Source organism: Nanorana parkeri, unplaced genomic scaffold (genome assembly GCF_000935625.1).
Source record: "Nanorana parkeri isolate BGI_ZX_2015 unplaced genomic scaffold, ASM93562v1 scaffold426, whole genome shotgun sequence".
Classification (NCBI taxonomy): domain Eukaryota; kingdom Metazoa; phylum Chordata; class Amphibia; order Anura; family Dicroglossidae; genus Nanorana; species Nanorana parkeri.
The window spans coordinates 89,461-115,922 of NW_017306694.1; the positions used below are offsets into that span (position 1 = coordinate 89,461).

General features: G+C 43.3%; 1 protein-coding gene across 1 annotated transcript in view; it reads right to left on the reverse strand.

Moving 5' to 3' along the window:
- ABCC9 (ATP binding cassette subfamily C member 9) overlaps positions 1-26,462 on the reverse strand; it is an 81,052-nt gene that overhangs the window by 12,324 nt on the left and 42,266 nt on the right. The window contains exons 20-35 of the mRNA XM_018560013.1: positions 25,954-26,038; positions 20,230-20,310; positions 18,553-18,690; positions 18,075-18,200; positions 16,821-16,917; positions 14,529-14,749; positions 13,412-13,575; positions 11,674-11,743; positions 11,398-11,555; positions 11,211-11,303; positions 9,422-9,524; positions 5,565-5,666; positions 5,356-5,476; positions 4,452-4,582; positions 3,735-3,813; positions 1,776-1,884 (exon numbers count right to left, since the gene is read on the reverse strand). Coding sequence (XP_018415515.1) covers positions 1,776-1,884; positions 3,735-3,813; positions 4,452-4,582; positions 5,356-5,476; positions 5,565-5,666; positions 9,422-9,524; positions 11,211-11,303; positions 11,398-11,555; positions 11,674-11,743; positions 13,412-13,575; positions 14,529-14,749; positions 16,821-16,917; positions 18,075-18,200; positions 18,553-18,690; positions 20,230-20,310; positions 25,954-26,038 — 1,878 coding nt within the window. The remainder of the gene's footprint in view (positions 1-1,775; positions 1,885-3,734; positions 3,814-4,451; positions 4,583-5,355; positions 5,477-5,564; positions 5,667-9,421; positions 9,525-11,210; positions 11,304-11,397; positions 11,556-11,673; positions 11,744-13,411; positions 13,576-14,528; positions 14,750-16,820; positions 16,918-18,074; positions 18,201-18,552; positions 18,691-20,229; positions 20,311-25,953; positions 26,039-26,462) is intronic.

The window sequence follows — 26,462 nt, forward strand, 5'->3', positions numbered from 1 at the left end:
ATATATATATATATTTTTATGGTCAGGACAAAAACATAAGATTAAGATTTTTTTCAGTAGGTGGCACCCTTGGCTCCTTTTTACATCATCTTCTCTGTCTCCTTACTACCTGCTGTAAAAAGACTGATCTTTACAGAGCTCAATAACTCAAGGTGATGTGTACAGACAAGTACATGAGCAGTGACTCCTCTCCCTTCCTCCCCAGTGCTCCCTTCAAGTTAACATTCAGACAAAGCCAGTCTCAAAGCAGGCAGTGTCTCCCTTATTAGATGATCTGTAGTGCTCTGGGTATCCTTTTTCATGTATTAGTTATTAAAAGATTTATCCATATAATTAAAAAAAGGTACAAAACACACACAGGGGGTCCTAAGCTGCTTTGGGTGATGTTGGGCTTCTGGTGGGTTTCTGTACCTTTAGAGAGAAAAAGGGACTACCTTCAAGGTACGCCTGCTCTCGGCCAGCTGACATCACTCTTGGCTGGTTTTCACATAATTTACGCTGTTTCTTTACCACCTGCTGTAAAAAGCAGGTCTTTTATAGAGCTCATCAGCTCCATTCCCCTTCCTCCCCAGCACTCCCTTCAAGGTAACATTCAGACAAAGCCAGCATCAAAGCAGGCAGAGTCTTGTTAGGTGACCTATAGTGCTTGGGGAATCTTTTATCATGTGTTAATTGTCCAATTGTAAAACAAAGCTAACAAAAATCAGGTATAAAACCCACACTAGGAGTTTTAGGAATTTTAAGTTGTCTTGAGTGATGTTGGGCTTCTGGTGGGTTGCTGTACCTTTAGAGAAAAAAAAAGGTGCTCCCTCCAAGGTATGCCTGCTCTCAATGTATTTGTTGGCTAGCAAGTGGTGCTCTTGGGTTCCTTTTCACATAATTTATTTTGTTATTTTCTCTCCTTACCACCTACTGTAAAAAGCCTGACCTTTTACAGAGCTCAACAGCTCAAGGTGAAGTGAACACATAGAAGTAAATGAGCAGTGACTCCCGCCCCCCCCTCAGAGCTCAAGGTTACATTCAGACAAAGCCAACCTCAAAGCAGGCCATCTAACAACCTCTCTTGTTAGATGGCCTGTAGTGCTCTGGGTATCCTTTATCATGTATTCATTGTCCATTTGTAAAATCAAGATTTATACATATAATAACAAAAAAAAAACAGCTATAAAATATCAGGAACTGGGGTCTTCAGATGCCTTGAGCAGTCTTGGCTTCTGGTGGGTTGCTGTACCGTTAGAGAGAAAAGGGGGCTACGTCCAAGCTCATTGTATCCATTGCTTTATATACTGTATGTCTCAGGTTGGGAGCTCAGACAGTTTAGAGTTAGGAACTGCACTTTGCAGAGGTGCCTTAGCGCCGCAGCGTGACTTTATATGAATTTCCAAACATAAGTTACAAAGTTTTTTGTTTTTTTTTAAGTAATAAGTTTTTATTAAGTTTACATGTGGTAAACAACAAAATAACAAAAAGATTAACGAAAAAATAACAAAAGTATGCATGGGTAGGCAGGACCCAATATCTGTAGCGTTATGAGATAACCAAGTGAAATATCAAACAGGTCATAAGAAGGGGGAGAATCCCCTAAGAACTCGGCTGCAGATGTGGACCCGTTGTAATTAATGTTCAGGTTTCTAGAACCTTGTTTTAGTAATAGGGAGGGAGATAAGTTACAAAGTTTTTAACCTAAAATGTTGACTAATTTTAAAGTGTTAGAAAGTATTTTTGGGGGAACTTTTAGATTGTTTCCTCAGGACAGTCTGCAAAATGCAACTCACCGTATCGATCCGCTGAATAAGATGGGGTCCTGCAAGATGATGGACAGTCTGGAACGCAGCGTGTGAAGGGGGAGTTTTGCAATGTCGATTCCATCAATAACAATTTTCCCTGCCGGAGAAAATTATACAAAAATTTCCGTCAGCGGCCGGTCAGGGATATGAATGACAGACTGCAGTACAGGCAGCACTGGCGGTGCAATTCCCCACTGTTCCTCTACTGACACAAGACCCCTCCGTCCCCCCTTCCTCCTCCTTGTGCTCTAATGTATACATATATAAATACATTTGTATAAAGTGTTTATATGGCACTAAGCTTTTCATCCAACCTCCAGCTTTTATTGAAGTATTTTTATAGGCTTATATAAAGTCAGCGCTGACATGGTGGTCACATGACATTGTTGATAACCAAAGCCATCCCATTGACAGCTGCTACTGTACCTCTTCTGTACATCAAAGGCGCTGAGAAAGAGATTCTTAAAAGTAATAGAAATAATTCAAATTTTGTAAAAATATTTAAACAATTAAAAATATTGAAGGAACTTCCGTAAACCTCAGCAAAAGCCATTTAAATGTTGCGTCCTTAAAAACCACTATAAACAACACCGTCATTTCACCTTACCTTTTGCCAATTTTGCTCATCCGTTCCATTTATGAACAGACGCTTTAGTCCAAACTGCTTAGGAAGAAGTCAGTTTTATTGATAACACTTATTATTAAAGGAGAACTATGGGGTCAGGGCTTTTCCCCATAGTTCTCCTAAGGGTAACGGGAGGACACAAACTAGCGTCCTCCCGTCACCCAAAGCTCAGTATATCGTGATCTACAGCTCGCGGTATACTGAGACGCCACAGCAGGAACGGATCCCGACAATTATGTCTGGTCCGCCCAGCTGCGTGAGTGACAGCTGGCTCTGCCTATCTAGAGGCACAGCCCGCTGTACCCGCCCCGTCCGTTCCGCCAGTCAGCGCTGGAGGATCGGACAGGGGAGCGGGGGAAATCCCTGCAGGGAGCAGTGAGTGACAGTCACGGCTCTCTGCACGGATAGATCGAGAAGTGAGCGAGCGACGGTATGTATTCGCTCACATACCGCTCAGGAGAATTATGGGGTGAGTGAAAAACACTCATCCGCATAATTCAAGGCGACCTGTGACACTGAAGCTGTCACAGGTCAGCTCTATTGATCGGGAAGTCAGTGAACACATGCCGCCGATCGCTGACTTCCTGATCATCTCCCTGCAAAGAGCAGTGACTGTCAGTCACTGCTCCCCGCAGGGATTCCCCCCTCCCTCCCCTCTCCGATCCTCCGGCGCTGACCTCTAGATAGGCAGAGCCCGCTGTCAATCAGCTAACAGGGTGGATCTTGACAGTATTGCCGGGATCTGTCCCGGCTGTGGAGCTCTCAGTATATAGCGGCAATAGCCTGCTCTATACAGAGTTTTGGGTCATGGGAGGAGGTTAACATATGTCCTTCTGTGACCCTGAAGAGAACTATGGGGAACTATGGGGAACTATGGGAAAGAAGGTTACCCCATAGTTCTTTTTTAAGTCGATTTTTATACCCGTGATGAATATAAAAGCGACTATCAGCTCACACCATCAGACACATGTGGCAGCACCCTACGGGAAATGGTCTCTCTATGTATGTGTCTTATATCATGCCTCAAAGGTGCGATTCCCATATGAATGTCACGCTCCAACCTGCGAACCTCTCAGCGGCGGACATTAATCCCAACATGTTATGACATTCAGTTCGAACGAACAGACGTCACGTTCCTGCAGAGAGACCGTCTAAATATAGACAACCGCCAGCGCAAACGTTTCTCTTCGCGTCACTCTACTGTGTATAATAAAACCCAATTCTGGCTGTATTTTATGACAATGATAATGAGGTTCCCAGATCCCCAGTGCAGGGCAAGCTTCACACTCACAGGAGGATTATGGGTAAAAATATGAACCAACCGTCAAATATATCCACCATGCGGAAGAACGCCAAAGAGAGGGAGGATTTGCCGCTGCCTGTCCGACCGCAGATCCCCACCTGTAAAAAATGTGATCGAGGAATTATTATCATCATTGTCGCTGATATCCTTCTTATATATTCATCAGCGTTACCCTTAAAGTGGACCTGGCAATAACTCCTGCCATGTCACTATATACCGCAACAATGTCATCTTTCAGAAAAGCTCCAACTTTTATCATTAAAAATGTTTTGTTTGATCTAGGCCAATGACTTTGCCTAGGCTGAGATGATGTCATCAATCTGCTGCAGGCAGGAGGAAGCATTTTCTCAGTCTCCTCTCCACCAGTGATCAGTCTGCTGCAGGCAGGAGGAAGCATTTTCTCAGTCTCCTCTCCACCAGTGATCAAACACTGTATTTTTGGAGCAAGTTACAAAGTTAAAGGCTGCAGCAGGGGCTTATATGTGCCAGGCATTTGTGAACACAGCCAAGAACTGCAGAGGCACTAGGATTTTCATGATTGTATCATGGGTGACCAGGGTGAACCTGGGTGATGCCTAAACAAACATGGTATCTCATTACCTGAATCCCTGTGAGAAAGAAGAACTTTTCAGAAGGTTTAACTCTACCATAGAGTTAAACTAAAATAGGTGACATTGGTATGTGCATGTGGTGTGAACCTGAAGAATGACAATTGGATTCCTATAATTGCCCATACCTTCTGCCCCGGCTTGATGTACGCCTTGACATGCTTCAGGACTGGCTTCAGGTTGCTCTCATAGCGTACACATAGATCACTTATCTTAATTTCCCCGGTCTTCGGCCAATCGTCCGGCACCTGCTGTGTATCTGAAATGTGGGGAACAAAGAAGTGTTATCAGTCTCATGTATGAAATGCCACTGAAATCTCACAAGCCTATAATTACCTCTATTGGTCCCCTGTGGCCCCTTGTTGGGGCCACCTACTGAAATCCCAGAGCCCCTTACTATATGATATCTGGGGCCACTTGTTATTGTACTCTGATAAATAACATCAGAGAGACTCTTTGTTGTTACATTTCTAAAACAGAACTCCAGGCAAAGGGTTAAATGAACCTGTTTTACCTGCCAAAGGGTTTGTATTTCTGTCCCCTTAGTTCTGAGTTCCAAACAGCCATCCTGATGACCCCACTTTTCTCTACTGCAGTTAAGAAATTCAGCTTTGTCACTGCCCCGCCCCCAGCTTTTAAATGGACTGTGAAAAAACAGCAAAAGACTGATGAGGTAATCTCTCTGCTCTCTCCTCCTATCAGCCCATGTGAATGCAGGACACCTACAGGGCGCTAGGTGCTTCCCCCCACCCCCTTCTCCAAGTCTGAGTGCTGCCGTACAAGAAAGTACAGGGGGCCGACATTAAATCAAATTAAAGTTTTTACACAAACTGCATGTAAATATTTTTAAGAGATACATAACATTCTTGTATACCTAAAGTTCAGATCTAAGAAAATGACAAGCTCTGAGAATCAGCAGTCTTGTGATCATATTTTCAGATTCAACACTGCAAAGAATGTATTTCTCAAATATTGGACATTCACAGGACAAAGTGTTGGTGTCTCTCTCGCATAATATCAATTCCATCTCACCCATAGATCCCTCGTAACACTCTGACTCGATGTTCAGGAAACTGTTCACCTTCTTCACAGCTCCGATCTGGACCTCCAGATCTGCCAAATTCCTCACCACCCAGTTCAGGTAATTGGTCACCTACAGAGGAGAGACATGACAGGACAGGTTCACTTTACCCCATACACTGACCCTTCCTGTATGAACGGCAGAACGGCCAGATACAAACCGTCAGGGCGTAGGTGAGGCCCAAACCCACAACTCCGGAGTTCATTCCCGAGGTGATGGAAGTGATGGCTGCCGTTAGCACAATACAAGCACCCAGATAATCCTGAGGGCAAAAAAAAAAGGGATTACGGAAAGGCAAAATTGGGTTTTCTTGTGCTATTTATACATTTATAATGCAATGTCAAAATACATGTTCTGATCACACAGAAAACAGATAACGTCATCTGCTGGTCATGGATTTGTCCATAAAGTCATTCCAATATCTAAATGGTAAATGATAGGAATTGCCATTTGGTGGGACATCTGCCCAACCCTAAAACCGTCCCACCACTGATGGGATCTACTGTGATCTTCTATGCGGATTGATGCTTGAGTGGTAATTGATAGGAACTGTTGTTTGGTGGGACATATGCCTGACCCTGAACCTGTGCCACCACCAATGGGATCTGCAGCTGCTATAATCTTCAATGTGGAATGGAGCCTGAGTGGTGACTGATAGGAATTGTCATTTGGTGGGACATCTGACCAACCCTGAACCTGTGTCACCACCGATGGGATCTACTATTATCTTCTTTGTGAATTGATGCCTGAGCGGTATGTGATAAGAATTGTTGTTTGGTGGGACATCTGACCAACCCTGAACCTGTCCCGCCACCGATAGGATCTACTATGATCTTCAATGTGGGTTGGTGCGTGAGTGGTAACTGATAATTGTTGTTTGGTGGGATATCTGCCTGACCCTGAACCTCTCCCAGCACCAACTGGGATCTACTATGATCTTCTATGCGGTCTGATGCCTGAATGGTAACTAATAGGAACTGTTGTTTGGTTGGACATCTGCCTCACAATGAACTTGTCTCACCACCGATGGGATGTACTATGATCTTCAATGAGGATTGGTGCCTTAGCGTTAACTGACAGGAACTGTTGCTGGATAGGACATCTGCCTGAACCTGTCCCACCACTGATAGGATCTACTATGATTGGAGTGTACTGATATTGATTTTGAAACATCTGTGTGTGCAATATCAGCTATTTCTGACCATCATTATCACTGCCCAGGAGAAACTACATGATTGTATCCATGCCCACAAGAAATGCTCAGATTAGGACCGTCATTTGTGGGAGATGGCTATCTCCAGCCCACAGTTGCAAACTTTAGCTGTATGGTCTGGCTGTATGGACCATGTCATTTTGGCACAAAGATTCAGGCACAGAGTTCTCGGAGCTGATAATCTGAGACATTGTAAATAAGTAGCAAAGTTTAGAGCTGGAGTTTCATCTGCTTCTATTTTGCCTTCCCTGGTTCCTCCTTTTGCACCTCCACCTTATTTTAGACCCAGTGGGTTTCTGTGCTTCTCCATGCAATGCAAGCTGATAATGGCTGGTGGGAGTGAGCAGCAGTAGCTCCTGCCCCAGTACTCTTTTCAAGAACCCTGATGCAAGCAGTGGGCTGGCTCTTGGGAGGAGTTATGCAAATATCAAAATGCCTTGAAGGGTGGATGTCCATCTGGAGGAGTGGGTGTTCCTAGGCAGGCTGCATTTGCATCTAGACAGCCCTAGATAATGTGTGGTTGCTGAGCCTCTATGATTGAAATAACTGAAATCCAATGAAAGAAAGGGGCGGGCCAGGGAAAGTGAGACTGGGGAGGAAATGGCTAGATGTTCTCCATCCCCTCTAGGCTGGAACGAAGATGGGCTCTTATTTGACCTGCTGCAGCTTCTAATGCCAATGTAAGAAGATCACAGTGTGCAGTGAAATCAGAATACACTATTTCAGTACAGAAGAGATGTGAATGGCCCCTAATGATTGGTATTGAGATGCACCATATGGAGCGTCATGCGTTACCATGCACTGTGGTAAAGTCTGGTAAGATGGGTGCAACGCAATCCTGCAACACAACCTTGATACATCGGTCTGGCCAGTAACCTTGTGCTGCAGAAAATATTAATCACACAGCGATATAAATGCAGCCGTGACATTTCCGCTCCATTGTGGGGGGCTGCGCTGCGTCATAATGACAGACGGACCTGCGTAAGTAAACATGTAGAGCCCAGCATCGTGGTAATAGTCATCGCCTGGCTCGTCTCTTGGTGGGGGGGGCAGCGGGCACGTTGGCACTCTGTGTACCCTACCTGTCACCTCGGACAGTTTGTTGTTCTCTGTGTTCTGTCAACTGACTGACAGCAAGGTTTTTCTCTTTTGTACAAATATTTGTTCAGCATGGTGAATGATAACGAACGCACACGCCGCTCTTCCATCAGCAAGGGAAAAGTACAAAGAGATACGTTCTGTAACTATCATGCAGAAAAGTTCCACTTGAACTTGTGAAAAGAAGTACATTCTTCACAATATAACAGAATGTCTGAATTGTCCATGGCAACCAATGAGATTATTTTCTTTTTAATCTCTGACAACTGGAATCTGATTGGCTTTTATAAGCAATATGGAAGTTTTCCTTTTGATACAGTTTATATCAATGAGCTCCAGAAAAATACAGCTCAAATAGATTTGTTACCAATGTATTGCTGACCCAGAGACCCCCCATAATAGGGCTCACAGAATGAACACTTCTCCTTTAAACTGTGTGACTCTGCGGAAAGTTTGGAATAATCACTGTCACTGCATTCAAATCTGTTACACATCATTATGACCGCCGAGTTCAAGAGATCTGTATATGACTGTGACCTGGAAAAAAAAAAAAGGAAGTAGAGAGGAAAGGAGAAGAACGAGAGGGGAGAAAGGATGAAGGGAGGATGGAGAGGAGAACAGGAAGTAGGGAAAAGAGAGAAGGGATGCAGAGGGTACATATGAGAAATGTAAAGGGGAGAGAGGAGGAATGGAGAGAGGAAGAATAGAGAGAGGAAGAATAGAGGGTGGGAAAGGGATGAATGAAAAGGGGAAAGAAAAGACAGAAAATGGAGAGAGGAAAGAGGAGGAAATAAAGGAAAGAGAATTAATGCAGAGGGGAGGAATGGAGAGAGTAGATATGAGGAATGTAGAGGGGAGAGAGGAGGAATGAAGAGGGGGGAATAGAAGGAATGTGGAAGGGAAAGATGTAGAATGAAGAGGGGAGAGAAGAGTAAGGGAGAGGAGAGAGAGGAGAAAAAGAGGAGGAAGTAAAGAGAAGAGAGTAGGAATGCAGAGGGGAGGAGTAGATATAAGGAATGTAGAGGGGAGAGAGGAGGATTGCAGAGAGTAGATAGATGGAATAGGGAAGGGAAAGATGTAGAATGGAGAGGAGAGAGAGAGGACAAAGAAAGAGGGATACGAGGAGGAATGGAGAAAGCAGAGGGGAGGAATGAAGAGGGGAGGAATAGAGAGGGGAGAAATAGGGGGAATAGAAAGTGGAGAGAGGAGGAAAGGGGAGGAGAAAGAGGAGGACTTGAGAAGAGCAAGAGGTAAAATTGAAAAGGAAAAGAGGAGGAACAGAGAGAAGAGAGAGGAAGATTAAAGAGGGGAGAATGGAGGATTAGAGTTGGGATAGAGAAGCGAGGAGCGAGATGTAGAATGGAGAGAGAAGAGAGGAGGAATGGAGATGGGAAAGAGATACAATGGAGAGGGAAGAGAGTTAAAATAGAGATGGAAGAGAGGTAGAATGGAGATGTGAAAGAGGAGGAATTGAGAGGGGAGAGAGGTGGACTGAAGAGGGGAGACACGTAGAATGGAGAGAGAAGGAATGGAGAGGGGAGAAAGGAGGAATACAGAGAAGAATGAGTAGGAATGGAGAGGGGAGAAAGGAGGAATGGGGAGAGGAATGAGGAGGAATGGAGAGCAGAGAGAGGAGGAATGGAGAGGGAGAGAGGGGGAATTAGGAGGGCAGAGAGTCCTTTCACCATCTGTGAGTCTCTCCTTACCGTTCGGACCTCCAACCACCTGTTGGCTGCTGACAGGAATAAATAGGCCAAGTTGTTTGTGTCGGTCAGCTCCAGCATGCGCTGCTTGAATCGGGACTCATGCCTGCGGGGGAGAAACTGTCAATGAGACACTGAATGATAAAATCCTTTTCTTAGAGCCTATTGAAAAGACACAGAAAGCCTATGGGTCACACTGCCTTATACAGGAGAATTGGTCTACTACCACCAACCACCAGCATACCTCAGTTTTGTAGCAAACAGTGCCAAGAGCATGATTATAAACTCAGAGAGGTGGGACCTGTGTCCCTCAATGGGCAGAGAAGGTTGTGCACCTTTACTGGGACCATATGGAATGACAAAAAAAAATATCAGTCTTTCTGAAGGAAGCAGATGCAGAGAGATGGACTCTCAGCCTGAACCACATCCAGTTAATGGAAGGAAATCTCCTTATGAGGAACTGGAGCCAGACAGAAGGTAGAGGAGCGATGTCCTGATTGAAATAAAGGCCAAAAGCACCTTAGGTAGAAAGAAGGTTCTGGACAAACATTCTGGGTCTTAACAGTATCTTGAACTTGCTTACACACAGTCCTAGTAAAAATAGATTAGTCCTTTCGCAGCAGAGGTAAAGAAAAGACGTCTATCCTACAGGAAGACAATCAATAAACTGAAGCATGCTAGTAGTAGGAGTTGTATTTCTGGGCTGGCCTACAGTTTTTTATTTTTCCGTGTCCAATCCTCCTGCAGGCAGCAGTATAACCCAAAGGTTAGGTCTTCCTGTGTCCCTCAGTGGACAAAAAAGAAAATACATCTTCTGTGTACAGTCCATTGGATTGTATGAGAACTAATTTATAACAGTGTCTGAAATAGGACATGTCTGTGCTGCCCACATCCACCATTCAGATACTTCTATTTTGATAGTCGGAAGCTGTATGAGGATACAAAGAGGATGAGGGGAACACAGACAGTTTGGATGGTGTTCTACTAAACAGACAGCAGAACATATTGGCCTGCCATGCCAAAATGTTATTTACCCAGAATCATTTGCCTCTTAGGGAGTCCTGTACCCATACTGTACATCTCCAACTGACTAGTCTTCCTGCTTAAGCACTGTGGATCATGACCTTCTTTATTTTTACAAAACCCTTGTTTTTGCCATTTTTTCATCCTTTGTTCCAGCTTAGTGATCTCCTGCGACTTCTTTAAAAGACACTTCCTACCTACATGCACTCCAGCGATGCCTGCATGGCATTTCTCAAGGCGGGTTTTCTGATGGTTACATGTTAATGTCTTTTTAAAAGTAATTTTCAATCCTTTTAATCCAGTGATGGCTGGAGTTTTCTAATGTTGACAAAAGTGGGCCACATGGTCCACTGTTGTCACAATTGGGAAGCTCCAGGCATCGCTGGGGTGCATGTAGACAGGAAGAGGCAGCAGGAAATCAGCAGCTCTGAGATAGAGCAAAGGATGAAAACATGTATTTAGAAAAAAAATGGTTATGATACACAATGCGTAGAGCAAACTGAATGTCATCCAGTTAGGGTTTACAGTATATCAACTTTAATTTGATATTTGCTACAATCATTGTAAAATGAGCCAAAAGTTTGGCATTTAAGTGATTCCCTTTATTGGATAACTTATCCAACTTAGACTAAGTAGCCAATAAAAGGTATCACAAACTCCAAACTGTCTGCATTTATGGAGGACTTACAGGGTATAATACTCTACTACTACAAAAACGATCATCCATAAGGAATGGTGAAACATGACGATTCCACCTGGGGTCACACACCTGAATGCTCGGATTGTAGTCAGTCCCTCTGCCGTCTCTGAGAAGTGGCACAGAAGAGGTAGCTGAGTGTTGTCATCCAGTTCCTGAAGTTCCCTGGAAGATGAAAGGGGAGGGTGACCCCCTTGAACAATACAGCTCCCAGTACAATCTTTTTCCTTTTTTTGTGTCTCCTTCTACTCATACTCACTTGGAGGTGACACGGAAGTATTTCTGGATCAAGTGAAAGGCGACCCCCAGTGGGATGAGGGCGATCAGAAAATAGGGATTGGCGTAGCTGATGACCCCGATGGCGGACAGGCAGAGGAGGCTGGATCGGGTGAGAGACTCCAGTGTTGACGGGATGTGCTGGAACAAACATACAGAACGATATAATGATGGGTGATAACGATATAAAGATGTCACAGTGCCCGACTCTTGTCTTTTATTAATATAGAAAATGAACACAGTGGACAATGTGTCTCACCTGATCAATGATGTTTGTATCCGCAGAGAAACGGTTTAATATTAATCCCAGTGGGGTCGTATCAAAGAACCTGAAAACAACACAGAGATGCACCGAAAGACGTGTTTATTACAAACAAACTGACTTTATTCTGTCTTCAATGGCTTCATGCTTGTTTCAGGGCAGCAAAGGCTAGAGTCAGCCAGGCAATTAGCACTTTGAGAATGAGGTCTGTCATGACAGCCCCATATTTGTCTCAGTGCTGGCCAGTTGTCTTTGACACATCTGTCCTCCACATATAATGCTGTGTAACATCTCTAACCCTTCCACATATAATGCTGTGTAACATCTCTAACCCTTCCACATATAATGCTGTGTAACATCTCTAACCCTTCCACATATAATGCTGTGTAACATCTCTAACCCTTCCACATATAATGCTATTGAACATCTCTAACCCTTCTACATATAATGTTGTGTAACATCTCTAACCCTTTCTACATATAATGCTGGGGAATATCTCTAACCCTTCCACATATAATGCTGTGTAACATCTCCAACCCTTCCACATATAATGCTGTGTAACATCTCTAACCTTTCCACATATAATGCTGTGTAACATCTCTAACCTTTCCACATATAATGCCGTGTAACATCTCTAACCCTTCCACATATAATGCTGTGCAACATCTCTAACCCTTCCACATATAATGCCGTGTAACATCTCTAACCCTTCCACAATTCAGCCTTGTGAGTCGAATGATTAACACATATGCAGACTTATTGACACCAATGATGGGGTTATGTAGCTAGAACAGAGTGGTTCCATAACTTTCACACCTCATATTCTGTTCTTGGACAATAAACATCTGCATTGTTTGAATGCCACGGTCATGTGTCTTTCTCCCCCCCCCCCCCCCCAAATGATTGCAACATTTGAAAAAACTTGAGACTTTCTTAAACTGGACTAGACTGTATCCTAATTTGTTCAGCTTTTGGTGAAGTAAGTGAGGATTTGATCATCAGCTGGACCAGCAGTACTAATATTGGTGACCCAGGTGGTATCCCACACCTTCTGTGCTGCTATGACACACTACTTTCTCCATATACTCTATGGAGCATCCACCAGGAAGCAGTGACACCAGCGTATGGTATCAGCATTATAGTGTCACCGGCCCTATAGTGGTTTCTTCATATGAAAACATTGACGGGTGGGATGGAAAGATCTCCCCCGCAGATGATGATAAAGACTCATGAGGGGATTGAATGTTGACTCTCCCTTCTCAAGAATGGAGACGAGTGGTGAATTTTGGTTACTTTGCATGATGATGCAAAATTGCCAATTTCACGCTTGATGGAATTTCGTTTACAATTGTAGTTATATCGATTACACATGATGTATAAAACTAGAGAAAGATAATCAGTGTATCTAAACCCAGAAAACAAAAATGTAAAATATTGCAGAATTCCAGTCCTTAGATGTGGCGACTAGATTTCTTTTTTTTACAGGCTTTTTGCCTTTATTTCTATCTGATGATCCTGCTAGGGTGACAACGCTCACTCACTGTACTGTTTCTATGAATGGAGCCATACATACACTGTACCCTTAGAAACCACCTTAAACCATCATCATTTTGCCTTCCTCATTGACTCCAATGCATTTTACCAGTGAATGAAAATCAGTCAGTTTCATTCATTCTTCATGTTCACAAAGTTACTTTAATAGAGATATCGATTTGAATTTCTGTCATCTGGTTACCTGATTGGCGCCAGTATAATCTTCTTCAGTAAGTTGTTGTGCAGATTTCTGGCGGCGGTGAGCCCCATCCACTCCACAGTCAGAGATGTGATAAGACAGAGGGCGATCCCAGAAGCACTGAGGATGCTGAACCCCATCACATAGTACGTCCGATTCGGGTCACCTAGCTGAAGAGAGGTGTCACCCGTCAGACATATTCCGCCATTTTATCATCACTTTCTGCACAATGATTCCAGGAATTCCAGTATATACTCACATATATAACTATAATAACATGTGACTGTGGTGGGACATTAGAGTGTAAGCTCCTCTAGTGCAGAAACTGATGTGACTGGTTCAGTGTTCTCTGTACAGCACTATGGCACATGTCAGTGTTATATAAATATATAATAATAGTATGTGACTATGGGTGGACATTAGAGTGTAAGCTCCTCTGGAGCAGAGACTGATGTGATTGGCTTAATGTTCTCTGTACAGCACTGCAGTATATGTCAGAGCTATATAAATGTATAATAATAGTGTGTGACTGTGGTGGGACATTAGAATGTAAACTGATGTGATTGGCTCAGTGTTCTCTGTACAGCACTGCTGAATATGTCAGAGCTATATAAATGTATAATAATAGTGTGTGACTGTGGTGGGACATTAGATTGTAAGCTCCTCTGGTGCAGAGACGGATGTGATTGGCTTATTGTTCTCTGTACAGCACTACTGAATATGTCAGTATTATATAAATGTATAATAGTGTGTGACTGTGGTGGGACATTAGAATGTAAACTGATGTGATTGGCTCAGTGTTCTCTGTACAGCACTGCTGAATATGTCAGTGTTCTATAAATGTATAATAATAGAATGTGACTGTGGTAGGGGCATTAGAGTGTAAGCTCCTCTGGTGCAGAGACAAATTTGACTCGCTCAGTGTTCTCTGTACAGCACTACTGAATATGTCAGCAGTGGCGGAACTACCACCGGTGCAGGCGGTGCGGGCGCCCGGGGCCTCAGGCTCTGGAGGGGCCCAACAGAGCTATATCACTGTGTAAAACTAGTGCGTGATACACATATTTGGGAGCACAGACCCAGGGGAAGATTACACACACATATATATATATTACATTACCGTTGAGTTGGTGTTATTTCTGGCCTCGGACGTCCATTTCACCAGCCAGTAGTCGATGGCCACAATCACGGAGTGTTTCAGTAATTTGGAGAAGATCATCAGGAAAAGGAGGAAGAATCCTCCGGAGGTCAGATATCTCCAGCACGTCCTCCATGGCATCTTTGTGCGCTGACGCATGGCTACGGACATGTTGTCTTCCTCATCCTCCTCCTCTTCTTCCTCTGTGGAAAGCATTGGGAAGATAGAGCATGCAGCATTTTTTGTGGGTTTGGGTAAAAAAGATATCTCCAGATTCTACTCTAAAGATCTTTAATTCTATCTTTTTCATTTTGGATATAGTGCGGAGGGGTAACAAACATTGGGGAGATTTTCCCTCACTTCCTGTCTTGGTGACACCCTGCATGTCAGGGTACAACACAAATTCAGGCACAGTTCATAAAGTCAGAAGACGTGGTCACAGCATGCTGCAGTGATGACCATGGATGGAGCCGTTGTGGTTCCAGCGAGAGGCATGTGACCTAATGGCTCATCACTAGCTTCTTTTGATCACTTAAAGTTTACATCTAGCCTAAACTTATTTTGCCAGCGTTGGATAGAGTTGGGAAGGGTTCTGATCCCTGTCAGGTTGCATTTTATGTTTGTGTACCATTGTGGAAACTTCTCTTAACTTCCTGTCCAAGAGTCTGAACATTAAGTGAGAGGAAATCCCCCAAAGAAAGAGGAATTTCCATCTTAGTCAGTTGATGAAATCACTTACAATGGATTCTGTTTTTTGATGTTTAACAGTTTTATCTTCCTGCAGAATCAGCTGGTCCCCCGAGCACCGGCCCTGATATCCTGTTTTAGGGTGGCTCCTTTCTTTGCAGGGTCCTATGGAGCCACCTTTGTGTGTGCTAGTAAGCTGTGTGTGTCTCCATAAACACACAGGCATGGTAACGGGAGCCATTCCCTTCCTCCCTGCTCTCCGCTCCTCCCTCCTCCCAGCTAGTAGATGGATAGTTGCTGGAGACTGCTCTGTCCCTTGTGATCTTGTCCTGGACAGGAAGTTCCGGGTAGCCGAGCTGAGAGAGTTGGAGCTGTTTGGAAACATGATGACTGTAAGTGCTTTCGTGAAAATGTAAAGAAATACTTTGCTGGGTGATGTATATTTGTTTGATCTGGATTCATTATTGGAAAAAGTTTCAGAGCTTAATACTACTTAAAAGTATATATTGAATCCAGATCAAACAAATATACAGCAAAGTATTTATTCACATTTTTGCACAAAAACTTATAGTCATCATGGTCCAGACCAGCTCTAATTCTCTCAGCTCGGCTTCCCTGAACTTCCTGTCTAGTACAAAATCACAAGAGACAGAGCAGTCTACAGCAGCCGTCCATCTACTAGCTTGGAGCAGGAAGGGGAGAGAAACAGGAGAGGGGAACAGGGGGGCAGCTTTACTTTGCTCTGTCTGTGTGTTTGTTGAGACATACACAGCTTACTAGCACACAAAGGGTTGGGGGCTCCATAGGACCCTGCAAGGGAAAGGAGCCACCCTAAAACAGGATATGAGGACCAGTGCTCAGGGGACCAGCTGATTCTGCAGGAGACTAAAACTTTAAACATCAAGAAGCTGCATCCATTGTAAGTGATTTCATCAGCATATGAAATCATTTAAAAATCTTTTGACTTTATTGTCACTTTAAGATGGTTTTTAAGGGTCCAATAAAGGTTTGTATTTTTTGTGTGCTTTTTTTTTTTTTAGCTTTTTTGTTAGTATTTGTTTTTATGCAGAAAGAAAAAAAGATTAAAGTATACAATTCAAAGTGTCCGTACTTTATTTGTGTTCAGTCACTTTAAATATTTTACTTTACTTTTCCGGTCGTCTTGTTTTCTTTCTGCCAAAAAAAACAAATAATAACATACACAAAAATCTAAAAAAGAAAACACACAAACACTTTGCGACGCACAATGGGAAGTGTTAATTTTTTTTTTTAATAATTGTTGTCATAGTGATATTAGAAGTTGAGTTTGCTGATTTTTTTTTTTTCAGAAGGTAAAATTGGTCATTTTGCAGAGAAATTAATTTTGCCGAAATCAATCGTTTCATCCCTAATCGCAACAAGAGCAGCTCTCCCAATATTTCTGTAAACCCCTCTGAAATCGGGGATGGGACACATCGGTGAGAGGGTGAGGATTCCCCCACAATGCCCCGCCAATGAAGCGTCAGGGTGGAGGACCGGCACAGTCTGCCATCCGCTGAGCGCTGTATCTGATGGAGTGTATTGTGTATAGTGTATAGTGATCCTCACCTTCCCCCTCATCCTCAATCGCTGCCTTCGCCTCTCTGGAATACATGGCTCTCCGGAGGGTCTTCCGCTCCAGGGTGGCCTGGTCAGCGTCTGTGTCCTGTACCAGAGAAAACATACAATAACAGACTGAGGACTAGGAGACTGCCGCACTCACAGAATCCCCGGGATTGATATCTGAACAGTAATGCTCGATCGCTAACTAATTGCTGCCATTGGTGTGAGAATGCAAATAATAGTCATAAATCCGACACAATTGCAGCACTGTGCGTTCATCAGTGAATGATATCTGCAAAACTACCCCCGCAGTACTTATTTTCTGCCACTAGATGTCGTCAGTCTGATAGCCAGCATAATTCATCCTACTTTCTCTGAGCCCAGGATGTCTGGGACCCGCCCCCAACCTGTGAAAGGGTAATGAGCTCATTGTTTTGCACAATTCTCACGATTTGGAGCTTATCTCTCTGTCATTCCACTCTCCCCTCCTATCAGCATGCTTCTTGGCAATATATCAATGGATGGGTTACTTGCACTGCAATGTCCTCTCATACTCCAGCCCTGCTGTGCCGGGAGGCTGATACCAAGTTAAATTCAGGTACTTACACTGCTGGCATTTATAAAATACATTTAATGATTGCAAAGCTGCATAAATTTGTGTCTTATATATCTGCCTGGAGTTCAGCTTCAAAGTATAACTGAAGCCTGAGACTACACTACATGGGTATTTATAATCGGAAATCTCCTAGAGTATAAATTGCTCATGGGGCGATTGGTCTGCAAAGGAGGCATGGGGTTTCTCAGCTGCCAATGGGATGTGCGGGATCCCTTGTGTGTTTCTGTACCTTTAAGGAGGTGGGGCGTCCTCCTGACAGGCCTGCACCCAATTTGATATCTTCTGCCCCATGTGCTCCAAGATGGAGACTCTCATAGTTTAGAGTTAGGACCGCACTATAAGAGGTGCCTTGGCGCGGCAGTGCGGCTTACACATCCTTTGCAGAAGACGTGTATCCAAACCTCTGTCATTGTCCTTAGTGGTGAGACAAGTTGTTTTACATGCTAGTTTGTGAGTGTGCCATGATGCCTTTCTACTGTTCTACTGTTCAAAGCCCATTTCCTGTGCACCTTACTGTATAACTGGTAACAAATTGTTGAGTGCGGTTGTCGTTTGTTTTGTTTCATTTTTGGTGATGTGTCGGGGTGGAGCGATACATGGACAGTGGTGATCCAACAGAGAGGGATGATAAGACTAAGGTAAACCTTCTCCAGCTCCTGATCTTGGCGGTTCATCAAGGTCTTCCAGTGTTCATACAGCTCATTGTCGTTATTCTGAATGTCCTTCAGAGTCCCTTCTCGCAGGACGAATCCTTCCTTCATTGCGATAATCTGCAAACAGAACAAATCCAGTTTAATTGTTATTATATGTAACATTTCTTTTAATCCTCCACTTAGTCTGAATTTTCTGTCATATGTCCCGCCCACCTAGGGATATCCCAGGTCCTCCTCTTTTACTCTCTGTAATATAAAATAAAATCTCAGCAGGGATAGCAGGAAGCCCTTATAATGGGCACAGCAGGTGTGTAGACCCGGGAACTCAGCACAGCGATGGTGGGAACTTCTCATAAGGGGCACAGCAATTGTGCAGACCCCAGAACTCAGAGCAGGGATGGTGGGAACCCCACATAAACTTACAATACTATTATATAAATGAATTATTAAATAGTTAAATATCCCTCACCCAGTCAGCGTGTGGCAGATACTGCAGTTTATGTGTGACCAGAACCACCGTCCTCTTATCATCCCGCAGGAACTTCAGTATTCCCTCTTGCATCAGGTGATCGCTAAGATGAATGTCCAGAGCCGAGAACGGGTCATCCTGCAACAACAGCATATCTCAACACATAATACACATGGCACATAAATATAGAAGAGAATATATGTCACTGGCACACCATAGATCCATATTATATAGTCCAGATATTTTGTGTGTATTTTAAATGTATATAATCTAATACTGCATTTTGGCCACTAGATGGAGCAGAGGAACACACAAAATAAGTATTTATTTTCAATGCTCCTCAGCTCCATCTAGTGACCATAATGTGGTATTACATTACATTCAAAATTACATTCAACTTGTAAAGAAAATATACTAACAGGGCTATTCACAAAAGGGTGAAGAGTTTGGAGAAGGCAGGAGATGTGAACAATCTAGGACAACATCGCTGAACTGGAAAGTGAGCTGAATTGGAGAATTTTTCCAAATCAGCTATTTTGGCCTAGATTGTTCACTTCTCCTGCCGTCTCCAAACTCTTCACCCTTTTGTGAATAACCCTGTACAAATTTTCGTTTGCATCTGAACAGGATGAACATTCACAGAGATTTGTAGAGCGACTGGCTCAGCAAAATGTTTATAAACAAACCCCATACTGTCACATTGCAACTCACTAAGGCTAGTCATATACATGTAGATCACTTGATCCCCCTATCCACACTAAGCACCGTGTATGGAGGAATGTACCCTGCCGGCTATTGTAATAAGGCAGCCAGTGTCTGCCGCTGCTGAACAGTGAGGGCATCTGATTGGTTGCAATTACTGTTGGATCGATAGTTTTGGAAAATTCAAACCATGTGAGCACCACCTGGCTCGACAAAGCTGAAGAGGCGGGTGGTGCTCAAAGGACCACCTATGGTTTGAATTTCGGCCAACTGACAAGAAACAAACTAAATGTGAGCTGTCTATGGCCAGCTTAAGGAAAATCATTGGGAAGCACAGTGGCTTAGTGGTTTACATTTCTGCCTTGCAGCACTGGGGGTCCCTTGTTTGAATCCCGGGCAGGACACTACGATATGCGATACAATCGTATCTGCAACGAGTCTGCGTGTTCTCCCTGTGCTTGGGTGGATTTTTTGCCGGGTACTCTGGTTTCCTCCCACACTCCAAAGAGTTAAATTGGCCTTGCATGTATGTGAGACAGGGACCTTAGATTGTAAGGCCCTTGAGGGCAGGGACTGACGTGAATTTTGTTAAAATACACATTATTGTATTTATAGCAATAACTCCTGCAGTATACATTTTTGGTCTGTAGATGGCAGTGTTCATAAGTTCTGTTAAATTCCCCATTTGTATTGAACAAGGTAGAGAATAAAGCTGTGGCTTCCTTCCTGTTTTAGCCAAGCCATGTGCAGCATACATATCAGACTGTGTGCTTGTGTTTCTCTGTGAGGCTGTGCATGAAGTTCCAACAAATTTGCAGTATCTAAGCATTGTGGGTGCTACATACATTCCTGTGATGAATGAACACACCATGTTACAGGAGAAAAGGATTCAGCTGGAGTTTCAATGTAACTATTGAATAAAGAAATGTTACATGATATATAACAATGTAATATTAGTGGAAGGATCTCTCTTACCAGGAAGACGACGTTGGTGTTCTGATAGAGGGCTCGTGCCACGCATATTCTCTGCCTCTGTCCTCCACTTAAATTAATGCCCTAGTGAATAAAAGACACGCAGACATGAACATGCAAAGGAGCAAAATTCCTTCCTGCGTTATGCATTGTATTTTCTTGCTTTGCTTCTGATATTCCATAAAGTGTTGAATATATCAAATTTAATTTTGCTTGCAGTTATGTAAAATGTACACTAGACATGTAAGCTGCGTAAAAATTTGGTTTGGATATTTCGTTATTTCGGGATTCGGATCCGAAATTCAATTCAGTTCGGGTTTCGGACGAAATCCGAATTTTCCTTAATTTCAGATGAATTTACGAATATTTGTTGCAAATACCACAGAAAACCATATACAGATATTAATACTAAAGCTGGATCTCCCAGACCTGAAAGGCATTCGGGATCCGAATTTCCGAATAGCATTCGGGAGCTCTCGAATGCTATTCCGGTCTGGGAGCTATATGCACATATTACTAAAGCTGAGGCTCCCAGGCCCGAATGGCATGCGGGAGCTCCCCAATGCAATTCTGAAATTCAGATCCTGAATGTCGTTCGGGTCTGGGAGCCATATACAGTACATATATTACTAAAGATGGTGCTCCCAGACCCGAATGGTATTCGGGATCCGAATTTCCAATTTGCATTGGGGAGTTCCCGAATGCCATTCAGGTCTGGGAGCCTCAGCTTTAGTATTATATGTATATACTGTATATGGCTCCCATGTTGCCTTAATGAAAATTCGTATTCAGACCCATTTGGGTGCATTAAACCGAAAAACACATCTGATTGGCCAGAAAAGTCACATGTCCGATTCAGTTTAGTTTTTGAATTCGGACGGGATTCGAAATTCGAAAACGGAAATTCAGATTCGGACACATTGGGATTTGGAAATTCTGATGTGTTCAAATGTCTGTATTTCAGAAAATTCGTACAAATTTTGATTCGGAATGAAACAAATTGCACATGTCTAATGTACACACAAGCAACACGACAGGAAAATCTTCTAAGACAATTCTAATATTCAGCATGTGGACAATTTTCCTCGAGATTGTGGCCAGCCATGGCACAGATAAGCGGTGAGAAGAAATGATTTTATTGCAGGAAACAATTACCAGAATTGTCTGAAATCTGAACATTTTGTGACGAACGGCAGGGAAACAATCACTGCGTGTATCTAGTGATGTGCGTCCGCGCTGTGTCCTGTCTTCCCTGGAATTATCCAGAGATCGGCTTCTCTATAACGCAGTGCCCCACTGCAAGGTCGCCCCCCCCCCCCATCTACACTGATTAATGGTTTTTGCTTTTAGCCTCAAAATAATTTGTAGATGCCACCAGCGTCCCCGGCCGGGAATGCAAACAGCGGGCGTATTTTTAGCTGCAGTGTGCAGATAACGCTTTCACAGGATTTATGGAACAGTATTTCAGGATTTGCTGAAATTGTCATAACTTCTAATAAACATTTAGAGGGAAATTCTTTTTTTTCACACGCCAGAAGGCGTCACCAGCCGGCGCTCCGTGTGTATGCACCGCGTTTGTGTTTATAGGTTATGTCAAGTACTTCAAAACTTTTGCAGTTATGAATCAAATATAAATTAAAAGTTTTTGTATTTTTTATAAATAAACCTCTGGGCTGGCGGTCAGAGATTTGGGGAATGTCAGGAAAGCGAGTAATATGACTCGAAAAAAGAGTCTGAAAAGGAAATAATGATTGCATGTCTGTGACCCACTGCAGCCTCCCGACCGAGCTCAGGGAGGAGCTGAGGATCATTCAGTTTTGCAGCTGATCAATATTGATCTGCCAAGATGGATCCTCTTCTTGGTGCTTTGAACTATTATTGTACGTAGAGATGACTGAACAGAGCAACGTTCAGTTCTCCAATGGTGCTGAATTTGGTAAGTTTGCAAGATTTTCTTTAAAAAAGGGCATGGGGTCCCCCTCAAAATCCATACCAGACCTTTACCCCACAGGTTTTTGTTTTTTTGCCAAGATAGATCCTTATCTCTTTGTTTTGAACTATTATTGTAGGTAGGGATTGTGACCATAATGGGGGTCTGAGTCTGAATATTAAAAAATAGAATTATTTTGTTCCTCAGTCAGAGCAAATACAGGCCTTCATTTAGTCATTTGCCAGGTCCTTCCAGAGATCTGCTATCTGGCTGTGATCTTTTATTGCCCCCAAGCAGAAGTGAGTCCAAAAACTCCTAAGCCTTTTATGGCTGTCCCTAATTAAAGGCATAGCACCAGGCCCTCATCTATTACCAGTGGACAACCCGAAAGTCATAAAACCTGAGCTACAAAATCAGCTACATTTCATCATTTGGAATTGGGCAGGGATAGTGTAAAATTAAGGGTTATCCTCCTCCCTGCTGTCCTTCCCCAGCCCTGCCCTAGGGACCGGCCCCGGGACACCCATTTAAGGGGCTTATAAAATATTCCGTCTAGGCGACTAGAGTTGGCTCTTGGATTTTAAAACATCAACAAAGAATTAAGAAGTCTTAACATCGCAGAAGAGTTCCCCTTTAATCTCTGGACATCATCTGCTGAAAGCCGGCTTGAAGAAGAGCCCTTCAGACTTCTCTTTTGCTTATTGAACTCTGAACTCTGTCAGAACTCCTAATTCCAGGACTGTTGAGTATTCTTTTATTCCCTTTTATTTTGCTGTTGTATATATATTTTGTCTCTTTTTATTAATATCTTTTTCTGTATATTTTCTGCACCCTTTCTTTTATTAAAGGACGATCTTAAAAATCGTTAAGCTTATCTCTACGCTCTAAATACGAACTTAAAGTCTCCTTGCCTCTGTGAAGAGCGCTACTGTATAGTGAATCCTGTCATATTCCTGTCTGAGAGGACAGCGGTATCACAAGCATTGTTAAGTGTTTAAATTGTCTCAGAATTTGCTGGGCACGGTCTGTGTTTCCGACACGAAAAACACATGGTGGCAGTGAACGTTTGGTGGGTAAAGGGTTAACCTCGGAGTTAACCAACCCTGGTGACGATCGCTCTCAGTCTGCTGGCCTGAGATTGTGTCCCGCGAGCTGGGGAATCTCTGTGCAGGGTGAGGCTGAGAGTGCTATCACCACGTCCTTGGGACGCTCACGCTCGGTTCAGACTTGTGTATAGTCACCTGGGATTGACGTACAGCGGGTTTGGGCCGGGCGTACGTCACAGGGATGAGCCAACAGAGCAAAGTTCTGTTTGCTGGATGTCTTTGGAAGTCACATTTTGTATTTTTGATGGACATTTTTAAAATCAGTTTGCAAAATTTTGTTTTAAAACGAGCATGGGGGGTCCCCCTCAGAATCCATACCCACTGAATAAGGGTCTGGTATGGATGAGGGTCTGGTATGGATTTTAAGGGGGACCCCACAGGGTTTTTTTAATCCATGAAGGTGGATCCTCTTTTCAGTGTTCTGAAATATTATTGTAGCTAAGGATGGGAGAACACAGCAAAATTCGGCATCAGACCTAGGAATATGGCTGTGATCTTTTATTGCCCCCAAGCAGAAGTGAGTCCAAAAACTCCTAAGCCTTTTATGGCTGTCCCTAATTAAAGGCATAGCACCAAGCCCTCATCTATTACCAGTGGACAACCCGAAAGTCATAAAACCTGAGCTACAAAATCAGCTACATTTCATCATTTGGAATTGGGCAGGGATAGTGTAAAATTAAGGGTTATCCTCCTCCCTGCTGTCCTTCCCCAGCCCTGCCCTAGGGACCGGCCCCGGGACACCCATTTAAGGGGCTTATAAAATATTCCGTCTAGGCGACTAGAGTTGGCTCTTGGATTTTAAAACATCAACAAAGAATTAAGAAGTCTTAACATCGCAGAAGAGTTCCCCTTTAATCTCTGGACATCATCTGCTGAAAGCCGGCTTGAAGAAGAGCCCTTCAGACTTCTCTTTTGCTTATTGAACTCTGAACTCTGTCAGAACTCCTAATTCCAGGACTGTTGAGTATTCTTTTATTCCCTTTTATTTTGCTGTTGTATATATATTTTGTCTCTTTTTATTAATATCTTTTTCTGTATATTTTCTGCACCCTTTCTTTTATTAAAGGACGATCTTAAAAATCGTTAAGCTTATCTCTACGCTCTAAATACGAACTTAAAGTCTCCTTGCCTCTGTGAAGAGCGCTACTGTATAGTGAATCCTGTCATATTCCTGTCTGAGAGGACAGCGGTATCACAAGCATTGTTAAGTGTTTAAATTGTCTCAGAATTTGCTGGGCACGGTCTGTGTTTCCGACACGAAAAACACATGGTGGCAGTGAACGTTTGGTGGGTAAAGGGTTAACCTCGGAGTTAACCAACCCTGGTGACGATCGCTCTCAGTCTGCTGGCCTGAGATTGTGTCCCGCGAGCTGGGGAATCTCTGTGCAGGGTGAGGCTGAGAGTGCTATCACCACGTCCTTGGGACGCTCACGCTCGGTTCAGACTTGTGTATAGTCACCTGGGATTGACGTACAGCGGGTTTGGGCCGGGCGTACGTCACAGGGATGAGCCAACAGAGCAAAGTTCTGTTTGCTGGATGTCTTTGGAAGTCACATTTTGTATTTTTGATGGACATTTTTAAAATCAGTTTGCAAAATTTTGTTTTAAAACGAGCATGGGGGGTCCCCCTCAGAATCCATACCCACTGAATAAGGGTCTGGTATGGATGAGGGTCTGGTATGGATTTTAAGGGGGACCCCACAGGGTTTTTTTAATCCATGAAGGTGGATCCTCTTTTCAGTGTTCTGAAATATTATTGTAGCTAAGGATGGGAGAACACAGCAAAATTCGGCATCAGACCTAGGAATAATTCACTAAACCTGGATATAGCGCTCAAACCCCACTGAAGTCTATGGGAACTTAATCTTGTCATTTTTTTGGCCCCATTTTCAAGGTCGGTTTGCAAGATTTTGTTTAAAAAAAAAGGGGAAAGGAGGTGCTGGGCACTGCCATGGGGAACATGTACAAATGCAAAAAATATAAAAAAAAGTAATGCTAAGCGGCTTAAAGGGCAACATTAAAAAATATACAATACCTTTTGAATAACATGCTTGAAGGATGTCTTAAAACTGCATGTGATGTTGCACATACAGTATGTACAACATACTACTGCAAAACTGACATTTACAGAAACACAATATATTGCTACTATTTCCTAGCTGGCTTCGTTCTGTTTTTAAACAATGGCGTGGGGTCCCCCCGCAATATCTCTACCAGACCCTTATCCCCTAGATAAGGGTCTGGTATGGAGAAGATCAGAAGGGTCTGGTATGGAGAAGATCAGAAGGGTTTGGTATGGATAAGGGTCTGGTATGAATAAGATCAGAAGGGTCTGATATGGATAAGGGTCTGGTATGGAGAAGACCAGAAGGGTCTGGTATGGAGAAGATCAGAAGGGTTTGGTATGGCTAAGGGTCTGGTATGGATAAGATCAGAAGGGTCTGATATGGATAAGGGTCTGGTATAGAGAAGACCAGAAGGGTCTGGTATGGATAAGGGTCTGGTTTAAGTTTTAATGGGGGACCCCATGCCATTTTGTTTTATCCGTTAAGGTGGATCCTCTGCTCAATTGAACTATCATTATTGGTAGTGATAAGAAAACAGAGCCATGTTCAGTTCGCAGGACACTGATAAGGTGATTAGAGTAACATGCACATGGTTACAGGTTCCTTTGAAATACTTTTATGTTACCCTTTCTCCGATTTCTGTCTGATCACCGAACGGCAGCAGGTCGATGTCCGGCTGGAGAGAGCAGGCGTCAGTCACGGCTCTATACCTGTAGGAGAAGGGACACAAAAATGACTATCTGGGTATACCGGGAGTTTTACTTCCTTAACACTCTGCAAGACACAAGGCTGTATCCAGATAATACACACCCCAAAATACTGAAATCAATGTTTGGCCTCTATTATTGGAGTGAGATAACAACAACCCACCAAATCCTAATAGGCTGACACATTCTATGGAGACTTTCTGTCTGTGTTTTTGTTTTATGTTACTGATAATTTTATATTTTTTATTATTTTGTTTATATTATTTTAATCTTATATGTTTCCTTTTTTAGGCTTTTTTTTTCTTTTCTGTTCACCTGGTGATCCTGCCAGTAACTCACTTCCTGTGCTCGGGTGACAACGCTCTCTCACTGCTCTGTATCTATGGAGGAGCAGCATTGTCACCCAGGATGGACTTCAAGCATGTCA